The following is a 12937-nucleotide window of genomic DNA, read 5'->3' on the forward strand; positions in this document are numbered from 1 at the left end:
GACCCCAGGCTATGTTAAGATTCTTGGGTCTGGCAGAAGGTGGCCTTACCTACCTAAAAGCTGGTAACCCTGTAAATTAGGTAACAGCCAGTATTCCTGGAAGGATTTGTAAATATTGGCTCCCTAAAGTCAACTTTTGTTCCTTAGAAGTGTCTGACCACATTTGATTGAGTAAGTATCATTCTCAAATATAACATTCCAGGCAGGGTTATTTAATCAACACTTTCAATGTGTTAGTAAAGAGGAAATGATTTAATCAACATTTTCAATGTGTTAGTAAAGAGGAAATGATTCTTACTTACTAAATCAATGCCAGTAACCATACTGTCATGAAAACATAATCATAATATGTCATGAAATTAAGAATATTCAATAAAAGTTTCCAAATTCTGAAGAGATCAGGCAAGGAGAAAGATATCATTTACAAATATTTCACTTCAGGGACTTCTCTAGTGGTCCACTGGTTAAGAATTCACCTTGCAATGCATGGGACACAGGTTCAATCCCTGGTCAAGGAACTAAGATCCCACATGCCATGGAGCAACTAAGCCCTCACATCACAACTACTGAACCCTCATGCTGCAACAAAAGATCCTGCATGGCATAACTAAGACCCAACGGAACTAAATAAATAAATAAAAATTACATAAGGAGACAAACCACGAAGAGACAAAGCTAACAAAACTGTTAGTATACTAAAAACTAGGTGTAATAAAATGATCTGAAATTGTAAAATAATATACATTCTGTCATAAGAAAATTCAGAGAACTTTATTTGATGTGACTATATCATTCAGCAAGAAACAAACTGAGAGTAGAGAGACTTCCAACCAGAAGTGGTTAGGAAGCTTGACCCTCAGTGGTTACGACTCAGTTTATAAAGCATGAACGAGTAAGTACACTGTTTTCTATTGTGATTGGTTACTAGAAACTTACATTCTTTGTCACTGCATAAAGCTTGCAGTGTTTATACACTTATACACGAAGACCCCTACATGCAAATGAATTCCGAGAGTGCCCAATTTGTTAAGTCCAACAAAGTTAACTTAGGTACCCAACTAACACAATTGGCTATATAGTGCTATACTATAATAGGCCTATAATACTTCACACACAAATAATACATAATAATAATATACAAACAATGCATTAAAATACAGACACAAAGAAGACATTTAAAATCTTACAGTACAGTATCTTGAAAATTACAGTAGTACAGTACAAGAGCTGGCATCCAGTGGCATGCTCATATCTTTGAAAGTTCACAGCTTGAAGGTTTGTGTAGAGGGGACTTACTGCAGCTGATTTAGCTAGGAAGCTGTAAGGTGACATTCATATGAAGAAAGTTTAAAGTCAATGTCAAAGTTGGCATCTCAGAGAAATCAGAACAGTTTTAAATTTTGATTACATGACTATGAGTGTTTGGTTTAGGGCTATTTGGTCAGAGGGTATACATTATATACACAGTTGAGAAGAGAATTTGTTATCCAGAAGTTAACCCTGGGGAAATCACTAGGGACACAGATAAACAGGTGAAAAATATGAAAGAGACATATGGTAGGCAGAATAATAGTCCCCTAGAATATCAGACCACCTTACCTGCCTCCTGAGAAAACTGTATGCAGGTCAAGAAGCAACAGTTAGAACTGGACATGGAACAACAGACTGGTTCAATATTGGGAAAGGAGTACATCAAAGCTGCATATTGTCACCCTGTTTATTTAACTTATATGCAGAGTCTATCATGTGAAATGCCAGGCTAGATGAATCACAAGCTGGAATCAAGATCGCCGGGAGAAATATCAATAACCTCAGATATGCAGATGACACCACCCTTACGGCAGAAAGCAAAAAGGAACTAAAGAGCCCCTTGATGAAGGTGAAAGAGGAAGTGAAAAAGCTGGCTTAAAACTCAACATTCAAAAAATTAAGATCATGACATCTGGTCCCATCATTTCATGGCAAATATATGGGGAAAAAGTGGAAACAGTGACAGATTTCATTTTATTGGGCTCCAAAATCACTATAAAGAGTGGCTGCAGCCATGAAAATAAAAGACACTTGCTCCTTGCAAGGAAAGATATGACAAACTTAGACAATGTATTAAGAAGCAGAGACATCACTTTGCCAACAAAGGGCCGTCTAGTCAAAACTATGGTTTTTCCAGTACTCATATACAGATGTGAGAGTTGACCATAAAGAAGGCTGAGCACTGAATAATTAATGCTTTCAAATTGTGGTGCTGGAGAAGACTCTTAAGAGTCCCTTGGACTGCAAGGAGATCAAACCGATCAATCCTAAAGAAAATCAATCCTGAATACTCATTGGAAGGACTGATGCTGAAGCTGAAGTTCCAATACTTTGGCCATGTGATGCAAAGAGCTGACTCATTGGAAAATACCCTGATGCTGGGAAAGATTGAGGTCAGGAGAAGAGAGTGACAGATGATGAGATGGTTGGATGGCATTATCGACTCAATGGACGTGAATCTGAGCAAACTCCAGGAGATAGTGAAGGACAGGGAAGCCTGGAGTGCTTCAGTCTATGGGGTTGCAAAGAGTCAGACATGACTGACTGAGCAACTGAACAACAACAAGAGATGTCTATATCTCAATCTCTAAAATTCACCAATATGTTTAGGTCCAATGCAAAAGAGGGAACTAAGGTTGCAGATGGAATTATCGTTGCTAATCAATGGACCATGACATGAGAAGATTAGCTTGGATTATCCAGGTGGACACAATGTATTCACAAAGTTTCATATAAGTGGAAAAGCATTAGAATGAGAGAAGTGACTCAGTGTTGCTGGTTCTAAAGATAGAGAAATAGGACCCTGAACCAAGAATGCAGGGAGCCTCTAAAACCTGGAAAAAACAAGAAAATGGATTTGCTCCTGTAGCCTCCAGAAGGAATGCTGTCACACCAAAACATTGATTTTAGCCCAGTGAGACAAATTTCAGACTTCTGGTTTACAGAATTGTAAAATAACAAATAGAGGGTTTTTTAAGCCAGTAAGTTTGTGATTTGTCACAAAAACTATAGGAAACTAATAAAAGAGGTTAAGAGGCATATTGAGATAGAAGGAATTATCTAACATATGCCTAATAAGAGAGAATAGAAAAAATACAATGTTTTTTAATAACTGAGAACTTTCCAGAATTAAAGAGATGAATCTATAGACTGAGAGATCACACCAAGATCTGAAGATAGTAAATATCAGATAATCCACAACCACACATGTTGTAGTGAAACATCTGAGAGAGAAGCCTTAAACCTCAAGCAAGGGCAATGACAAGACAACCGGAACTCTGTTTCCAGGGAGGTTACAAATGTCAGTGGTCAGCTAATCCTATCAGTATTCAAAGATGGACTCTAGGTGTGGCCTGTGCTCTTTTAGTCTGGGAATTCTTGGGTCCTGGTACAGGCTCATAGGAGAATTTAGACAAAGAAGATGGACGGAAGCTGGTTCCGCAGGGAGAGACTCTACTTCTTTCTTGTTCTCAGTCTTCTGCTTCCAGGTAAGAAATGGGCAACACAGGAAAAGAAGCAAGGACCCTCTCTGGGAGAACACCTAAGATGTGCTTTCAAATTTCCAACTTCTAGAAATTATCTAAGATGAGCATAGTTATTTCATAACTATGTTACCATAATATCCAAATAGGCTCTCCTTCTCTGAAAGATAGAAGATCCCCTTCTGTTGACATGCTACATAAGGACTCTTCTACTTTTTTTTCATGAGCCATCCCCAATTGTTTTCTCTACCCTTTAGCCTCCATGACTATCCACCTTTCTATGCACAGGTGTAATTCTTTCTCTCTATAGCTCCAAAACCTACTCCATTGTAGCAAAGGGCCCACTTTCAGCTATAACTTCCCCACTAGTTATTGCATCCAAGTGCTCTAGGTTAGGTAAGATGTCAGAGAGCAGCAGGTGGAGAGTAAAGCTACAGTGTGCTTTACTGGTATACTGGAGTTAACATGGTATACTGGAAAGAACATGGGATTTAGCACTAGAAGGTCTGGGTTTGAATCTTGGTCCCTGACTTGGTTACCTGTGTAACGTTGGGCAAATTTCTTGACTTCTCAGAGCTCCCATTTTCTCATCTGTAAAACAGAGCCACCTTGAAGTGTTGTGAGGATTCAATGAGAGAGACCACACAGTGCCTGGCATTTGATAGGTGCCAATAAATGGCATTTTACCCTCTCAGGTTGTCATGTGACTTTTGGATAAGGGGGGAGGTGTAGGAAGACAAAAGTATAGTTTCTAACTGATAGGGGCATGAGAGGATTCAATGAGAAGAGGACTGAACAAGAGGTGCTTTAGAGGCCAGAGCAGAGAAGAAACACAAATTGTACACCTAGCCTAGGCAGTAAAAAACATGATAAATGTCATTTGGCCACTCACAGTGATTGACAAATGAATATTCATTGCTCACAGAATGATCCAAGGATTTGCCTGGAGAGCACTGTCACTCTGGGAAAAGATAAGGCTTGATGTTCTCATCACAGAGGTCACCAACCATCTTTATTTCTCATTCCAGGTTGCTACTTCTCTAATAAATTTGCTCTAGTAGAAAATTAGAATCTTTATTAGTCAGAAGAAAGGGGAAGGCAAGACCTCAAAAGCTCAAACTAGTACGCTGATATATAGGGTTGAGTGGCAAAATAGGGAGAAGGGAGGTTGGGGTGGTTAAGGTGAAACAGATATGCTCTCTTTAGGGTCTCGGGAATGTAATTCTCTCTGATGGCTATTGCTGCCCCACGGCTCAGTTTGCATAAAGATTTGGGCATGCTTTGCATGCAGAAAGAAACATTAGCAAGGACAGAGCCCTAATTCAGCTCACCACATTAATTTCTATCATTTGCCTTCCAGCCCAACCCTTCTTTCCTCACCTTGTAGAAAGTGCCTGGCACCTGGATCATGGTGATCCTTTTCCCCTATTCTCCATCTCATTCCTGGGGGTATATGGTACAGCAGTATTAGACAAACCTGGGCTTACATCAAGTCCAGTTTCTGCCTCTTAAGATCTATTTGACTGCAGAAATTTACTTCCTCTTATTGCAACTCAGTTAATTCATTTATTATATGAGGATAAAAATAGTTTCTACCTGATAGGGGTTTGGAAGGATTAACTAAGGTAATCCATTTAAGGGGCTTGAACTATATCTGACACACTGTCAATGCTCAATAAATGTTAGGTATCATTAATATCAACTTCCCTGGTGGCTCAGATGGTAAAGCATCTGCCTACAATGCAGGAAACCCAGGTTCAATCCCCGGGTTGGGAAGATCTCCTGGAGAAGGAAATGGCAACCCACTCCAGTATTCTTGCCTGGAAAATCCCATGGACGGAGGAACCTGGTAGGTTACGGTCCACAGGGTTGCAAAGAGTCAAACACGACTGAGCGACTTATCACAGGCTACCCCCAAGCTCCTGACCTGGGACCCTCTCATATAGGGAACATAAGTGTTCTCCCCTAATTCTCACACATTCTATGTTGACTACAGGAAGAGGCAGTACTTTCACCATCAACTGCACAGGGTTTGGTCAGAATGGGAAGTATATGACTGCTCTGGATTCAGTGTTTGAGAGAAAGGCCTTCCGTCCAGCCATCAACTTCAGCATCCCCACCATAGTCAACATCTCTTTCACTGTGTCTGCCATCCTAGATGTTGTGAGTACTGACTCTCTGACCCTCCTTAGTATCCTTAACCTTTTCCCCGCTCCCAGCAAGGCAACCCCCCAAACCCTTAATCACACACTGAAGCTTCCTCCATCACTGCTATAAGCATGTGCCCTGTGGGGATCCCCAAGAAGTTTTATCCAGTTCAGCAGGATGAGGTATAACCACACATAGAAGATTCTTGTCACCCACTGACTCCCTTCTCTGACTGTACAGCAATGTCCAGGTCCACTTCAGAAGTTCTGACTAGATGGAACATGGGCATCAGAATTTTTTAAACTTCTCAAGTAATTCAAAGATAGAGCCAGGGTTGAGAAGCACTACTCTAATCCAGTCCTGCCATGAACTCTTCTGCCCATGGCCTAACACATGTTTTGATCAAGATTCTGTCCTTGACCAGTAATGTTGGATTTGACCACAGCACAGCTTTTACACACCTTGGGGCTTGATAAACAAAAATGAACAACGGTTGGGATGCACAGACTTTGTACCACCAACATGCTGGAAACAGGAAATTCTTTTGACAGGATGAACAGTTACAGCTCTTGTCATCATTTCTGTGGCTGGAAATGGTAAGACCAACTGTTTATTCTCTCCCTATATTTACAGTCAGAATGGATTTTAAACAAAGATTATGACCGTTTATGTACCCCAAAACATAACGTTGAAACATATGAGAGAGAAATTAAAAAATCTCCAAGCATGGTGAAAGGTATCAATAAACTGCTTTCAAAAACCAAGTCAAAAAAGAATAAACATGTAGTGATTTTTAAGAAATTTGATTTAATAAACATATCAAACTTTGTACAATGATCATGCATAATCTTTTTGACATAAATGGAATATTCCCCTAAACTGACCACATTTTTGGCCACCAAGAAGGAAAGCAAAAGTATCTAGACCACAATCTCTGACTATAATACAAAATACAAAGAGTAGCCCCCTTTCCAAAAATCTTATTTCTTAGGAATTTAAAATTAAATTTCTAAAATATGTTCGACTAAAGAGAAAATAAACAACTAAGTAGAAATTAGAATGAAGAGGATTACATATGAAAGTCTATTAAATGTAGCCAAAGTATCGGGTTGGCCAAAAAGTTTGTTCACATTTTTATATAAGACGTTACAGCCAATCCAATATAACTTTGGACAATTTTTCAGAAAATTTCTACCTTAAGTTCTTTAATTAGAAAATGAGGGGGGAAATGAAAGTAAATGATTTCAATTTCCAACTTGAAGAGACTGGCTGAAGGGAAGGAGAGAGGAGTGGAAGAATAGTCATGATCACCTAATCTTGCTCTCAAACTGTGGTTCCCAGATGGGGAGCACTGGCTGATTGCACCACCTGGAAGCTTAGAAATGCACTTGATCTAGGACTCCTCCTAGTGAGACTAACAATCCCAGCATGTCCAAGACTGAATTCTCAGAAAATGTAATTTTGCTAAATCCAAGTCTCCAGCAAACCAGGATGAATTAGTCACCCTATCTACTGAATCAGAATCTGCATTTCAACACTGTCCCCAGGTATTTCATATGCACAGTGAGGTATGAGAAGTGCTGGTCCAGTATAAATTTTTATTTAATGTGCATATAGCCCTTTGTTCTGGCTGTGGTTCCACAAACTGCAGCTGACATTGTAAATGCCCTGAGAATAAACAAGTCCCCCAGGCCTCAGAATTAGATAATCCTTGAAAAAAGTTTCCAGAGAAGGTCACCAGCTTTGGAAAGGAGAATTTGGAAAGGTCATCCCAGAGACAAGAAAGGATGGTGCCTTGCACCTGCCAAAGAGAGGAAGACCACCAACTCTCTTGGCTTCATAGAACCCAAGGACCTGTTCAAGGTGTCCTTGCAGTAGAAACTGATCGCAGGGGCCTAGAAGACAGTTAAAACCACCCTGGAGACTAATACATAATACCTAAAAACAGCATTACACTCCACAAAATCCTTTCACATGCCTAATTTCATTCAATCCCCCCGCCTTATTTCACAGGAGGCAATTCTATCTCAGAGAGGCTGAGCCACTGACCTTTCAACTCTGAATCTCAACCTTTCTGCAGAAAGGACAGGATTTCTCTGATCACCAGTAATTTCCCACAGAAGTGAGAAAGCAGAGGGATCAAAGTTTATGAAGAAATGGACATAAGCAGCTTCAATTCTATCTGCAATTCTTATTTCTTAAAAAAAAAGCCAAAATATATTTATCAGACTACTGACTCCACAGAGTTGGGTGTTAGATACACTGATGTTTGTTACATTATTTTATATACTTTTCTATGTGTTTGAAATACTTTATAGCTTCTGTTTTAAAGAAAAATTTAAAAGGCAGAGAAAATAACCTTGATTCCTATCAGGCTCTCACCTCTCCTCCATCTGGGCTCTAGGTCTGGGACAACCCATTTATTAGTTGGAACCCAGAGGAGTGTGAGGGCATCTCGAAGATCAGTGTGGCAACCAAGAACCTGTGGCTCCCAGACATTTTCATCACTGAATTGTGCGTATTAAGGGCTGGGGAAGCCCCGCCTTCTGGCAACAATGGTGCACAGTCTACCAAAGGCCACTATAAAGTGGTCTTACATGGCTGAGAAAGGAGTAGATGGGTAAGAATAAAAAACACTGCTCCTGCCTCCCACCTCATTTCTCTTACAGCATGGATGTGGATAAGACCCCAAAAGGCCTCAAGGCATTCATAAGTAATGAAGGTCGCATCAGGTATAAGAAACCCATGAAGGTGGTGAGCATCTGTAACCTGAACATCTTCTACTTCCCCTTTGACCAACAGAACTGCACCCTCACCTTCAGCTCATTTCTCTACACAGGTGAGCTGAAGTGGAGTCTTAGGGATAGGAGTCAATAAGAGCAACCAATAAAGCAACAGAAAATAATGTATAAAAAAATTATGAATAAATGGTGACAAATGGGCTTCCCTGGTGGCTCAGCAGTAAAGAATCTGCCTGCAATGCAGGAGCCACAGGAAACACAAGTTCTATCCATGGGTCAGGAATATCCCCTGGAGAAGTGCATGGCAACACACTCCAGTATTCTCGCCTGGAGAATCTCTTGGGCAGAGGAGCCTAGCAGGCTACAGTCCATAGGGTCGCAAAGAGTAGGACATGACTGAAGTGACTTAGCATGCACAGTGACCAAGGGCAGCAAAGATTAAGTCTGTTTGGATGCTTAAATATTTTCCATAAAATATTTCCTAGGGAGTTAGGAAAATATTGTGCATTTCCATCCCCAGCTCCTAGAAAATTTTCTGACATATGCTAGGCACTCAAAAATACTTGTTGAGGGACTTCCCTGGTGGTTCAGTGCTTAAGAATCTGTCTGCCAATGTAGAGGACATAGGTTTAATTTCTGGTTGGGGAACTAAGATCCCACATGCCCTGGAGCAACTAAGCCCACATGCCACAACTAGGACCCAATGCAGCCAAATTAATAAATAAATATTTATTATAAATAACTTTAAAAAATTGTTGAATGAAAGGATGGGAAAAGAGTACAGTTGAGTCAACAGGAGACTATCTTTGGAAAATTATTTGGCTCTTCCTTTCAGTGGAGTACATATCACTGGGCATGGAGAATGAAGTGTGGGAAATAGCACACACATCCCAGGACATCATTCAGACCCATGGAGAATGGGAGCTCTTGGGCATCAACAAGGCCACCCCAAAGAAGTCTGTGGGCACCAACCTGTATGATCAGATCATCTTCTATGTGAGTTCAGAGGCCTTTGCTTTTTCCTTCCTTTTTTTTTTTTTCTTCCTTCTTGCTTGTAGAGCTGCCTACAATCTCCACCAAATGGATATCTTCCAAGTTTCAGGGTTTCTCAGTCTTCCCATTTCTGCCAGAGACCAGAACACTCTCTTCTTGCTGCCTAGCCACACACTCCTTTCTAAAGCTCATGGCTCTCATCTAACTCTCCCTTGGCAAGTTCTACACCAAATTATGAAGCTATCTGCACAGCTCCAGATACCAGAGTGGTAAGAGACCAATGAGAAAGGCAGAGACAGAAACAGTCACTACTATTCCAAGCAGCCTCTGAATCCCATATTCACTTCCCTTCCTCTCCTTCTTACTAGGTGGCCATCAGGCGCAGACCCAAATTCTACATTATGAATCTCCTGGTGCCGAGTAGCTTTCTGGTCACCATTGATGCCTTCAGCTTCTATCTGCCAGCAGGAAGCAAGGACCGTGCTCCGTTCAAGATAACTCTTCTGCTGGGCTACAATGTCTTCCTGCTCATGATGAATGACTTACTCCCTGCCAGTGGCACCCCCCTCATCAGTATGGCCCCTCCAGCTCTTGAGAAGAGAAGGGTGGGAGGGACTGGCTGAACTGGCTCAGGGAAGGGAGATATATTGGGCAAAAGAGGCTGTGCTTCCCAGGGTGGGATTAGAAGAGAATGAAGTCCTGGCTGGTGCCTCTGGCCCTCAGGCAGGCCCAACTTCCCTCCAGGTGTCTATTTTGCCCTGTGTCTGTCCCTGATGGTGCTCAGCCTGCTGGAGACCATCTTCATCTCCTACCTGCTGGACCTGGCCACCACCCAGCCCCCACCTATGCCTCGTTGGCTCCATTTCCTGCTTCTACACTGCACCAGCCCAAGGACATGCTGCCCTGCTGTGCCCCAGAAGAGAAACACGGGCCTTGACCACCTGCCTGGTGAGGGAAGTCAGCACTGCCCACGCTTCCTCCTCCATCACTTCTGCTTTTCTGCTCCTACATCCTTCCCTGCCCCCACAATTCCCCAGTTGACCCTGGTGGCCCATGGCTGAGTCTCTGTCTCTCCGTAGGTATGAAGGAGCCCATGGAGTTGGCGGGGAAGTTGCCAGGTCCCAGAGAGACAAAGCTAAATGGGTGCCCTGGGTCCACGAGGGCCCAGCAGGAAGACAAGGCTCAAAAGCAGCACTTGGTCAGCCTGTGGGTGCAGTTCAGCCACATGATGGACACCTTGCTCTTCTGCCTCTACCTGATCTTCTTGGCCACTTCCATTGTCACAGTCATCATCCTCTGGAACACCTAAGCATGGCATCTGTCTGCTCCTGCACATCCAGAGTTGCTTTGGCCTCCAGGGGTCAACCAAGTCTTTGTGTTTGTTGAGTACTGACTGTTATGGCCCCAAAGATGATAAAGTTTCCTGCGACATTCCATGCATCTCAGTCCAGCCCTGCCGGTCAGTCTCAACCCAATTACAATTACAAGAACAATTCCTCTGTTTCTGCATTCTGTTGGCTTCTCTCAGATCTCCCATAAGATTCTGGGCTCCCCTTTATATCTTCTGCATAGCAGTTCTACCTCCTCTGCCTGCTTAACTGGCCCCAATAAATCATTTTGCAGACAACTCTGGCTCTTTATCATGTTTGGGGATAAAAAGTTAACTATCCAGGACTGATGGTTTCAAAATATCATCTGTGTATCCCTCTGCCTGTGATAAAGCTTTGATGACAATTCAATGTGACAAATGTCCTGTACTAGAAGTTTTAATTTTCTTAGGCATTTTTAAAGATGTATTTCTTACTCATGTGTGTGCTAAGTCGCTTCAGTCATGTCTGACTCTTTGCAACCCCATGGACTGTAGCCCACCAGGTTCCTCTGCCTATGGGATTCTCCAGGCAAGAATACTGGAGTGGGTTGCCATGCCTTCCTCCAAGGGATCTTCCCAACCCAGGGATCAAACCCAGGTCTCCCTCACTGCAGGCGGATTCTTTACGGACTGAGCCACCAGGGAAGCCCAAGAATACTGGAGTGGGTAGCCTATCCCTTCTCCAGGGGGATCTTTCTGACCCAGGAATTGAACTGGGGTCTCCTGCATTGCAGGCAGATTCTTTGCCAGCTGAGCTACAAGGGAAGCCCTTCTTACTCATAGATAGAAACTTTTATTCATCTTTTTCATTTTCTTGCACTAACTTCAATTTAATACTCTCCTAATTTGTTTTATTTTATTCTTTAATTTTCTAAGTTGAATTCTCAGTTAAAATATTCTCAGTCGTCCTATAAATATTACTCTGACACAGTTTGAGCTTCATCTTATAGGTTTTAGAATGAAATGTTCTCTTCTTTATCAGTTTCTAGACAGTTCATAACTTGAGTTTTTATTTCCTCCTTGATCTAAAACCTATTTAGGAAAGTGTTTCTTATATCCATGGGTAAGTGGGTTTTGCTAGTGACACACAAACTTTAGAAACTTTCTGAATTTATAAAATTTATTTCTGGCTGGATTCATGATTGATTTTCTGTTTCAGGACATTAAAAAGTATATATTCCCTATTTACATGTTCTTCTATAAATAGAGCTTATTGATTGAATCATTTAAATACTCTCCATGTGTGCTATTTTATTCAAATTATCTGAGTAGTTTTAGTTTTTCTTTTATATACTTGACTGCTGCCTCATAAGATGCATAAAAGTGTATGGTTACTATATCTTGAATTGTCCCTGATTTTATCCTTAAATAATGGCACTATCTATTCCATTCAATGTGTTCTGAACCTCATTTCCATTTTTATGACAATAACATTGCCACTCTAGCTTTGTGTGGGTGTGTGTGTGCTGTCTTATCCAACTCTTTGTTACTCCATGGACTGTAGCCCTCTGTTTTTTCTAGGCAAGAATACTGGAGTGGGTTGCTATTCCCTACTCCAGGGGATTGTCCCAACCTAAGGACCAAATCCTAGTCCCTTGTATCTCCTGAATTGGCAGGCAGAATATTTTTGCATATTTATTTTATTAATTCTTGGTTAATTTTGAAAAACTATTATGCATACAAGGTACAAATAGTAAAAGGTACGAAAGAGTAAAACATGTCTACCTTCCATCTTTGTTTCCAGTGACCAAGCTCCCCGTTTTCTTGTGCATCTTTCAGGTACTCATTTTCCACCTTTCCTTGTCACTTTGCTTTTGATGAAGTTATGCAAACAACATAAAGCTGGATTTCATTTCATTCAACATTTCTTTTGATATATGGATTCAGCTTTGTTTACATTTAGAAAAAATACAGTTGGTTTTATTCCTTCCATACATTTTCTGTTTACGATTTATATTCCTTGGTGGTGTTTTCTCTATTTGCCATTCCCTCATTTTTGCTGGCTCAGTCTAATTTCTATTGATTTTTTTCCTCCTATAAATTTTAAGTCCTATAATACTTTTTAAGTACTTTCATGATCATGTTCCTAGCAACTATAATTAGACTAATATATTTTCATTAATTTTCAAAACTAAATTATTATACTGATTCTCCACCAAGACAGTTTATTTTAA

General features: G+C 41.0%; 1 protein-coding gene across 1 annotated transcript; it reads left to right on the top strand.

Moving 5' to 3' along the window:
- Positions 1 to 3451: 3451 nt before the first annotated feature.
- On the top strand, positions 3452 to 10703 carry LOC147379642 (5-hydroxytryptamine receptor 3E-like). Its single transcript, XM_086396707.1, has 8 exons — positions 3452 to 3518; positions 5509 to 5675; positions 8065 to 8174; positions 8330 to 8499; positions 9237 to 9397; positions 9763 to 9967; positions 10139 to 10342; positions 10474 to 10703. The coding sequence occupies exons 1-8, from the start codon at positions 3452 to 3454 to the stop codon at positions 10701 to 10703; spliced, it is 1314 nt and encodes a 437-aa protein (XP_086252833.1).
- Positions 10704 to 12937: the final 2234 nt, after the last annotated feature.

Source organism: Bos grunniens, chromosome 1 (genome assembly GCF_055505025.1).
Source record: "Bos grunniens cultivar Pamir isolate PY7600 chromosome 1, Bosgru_T2T1.0, whole genome shotgun sequence".
Classification (NCBI taxonomy): domain Eukaryota; kingdom Metazoa; phylum Chordata; class Mammalia; order Artiodactyla; family Bovidae; genus Bos; species Bos grunniens.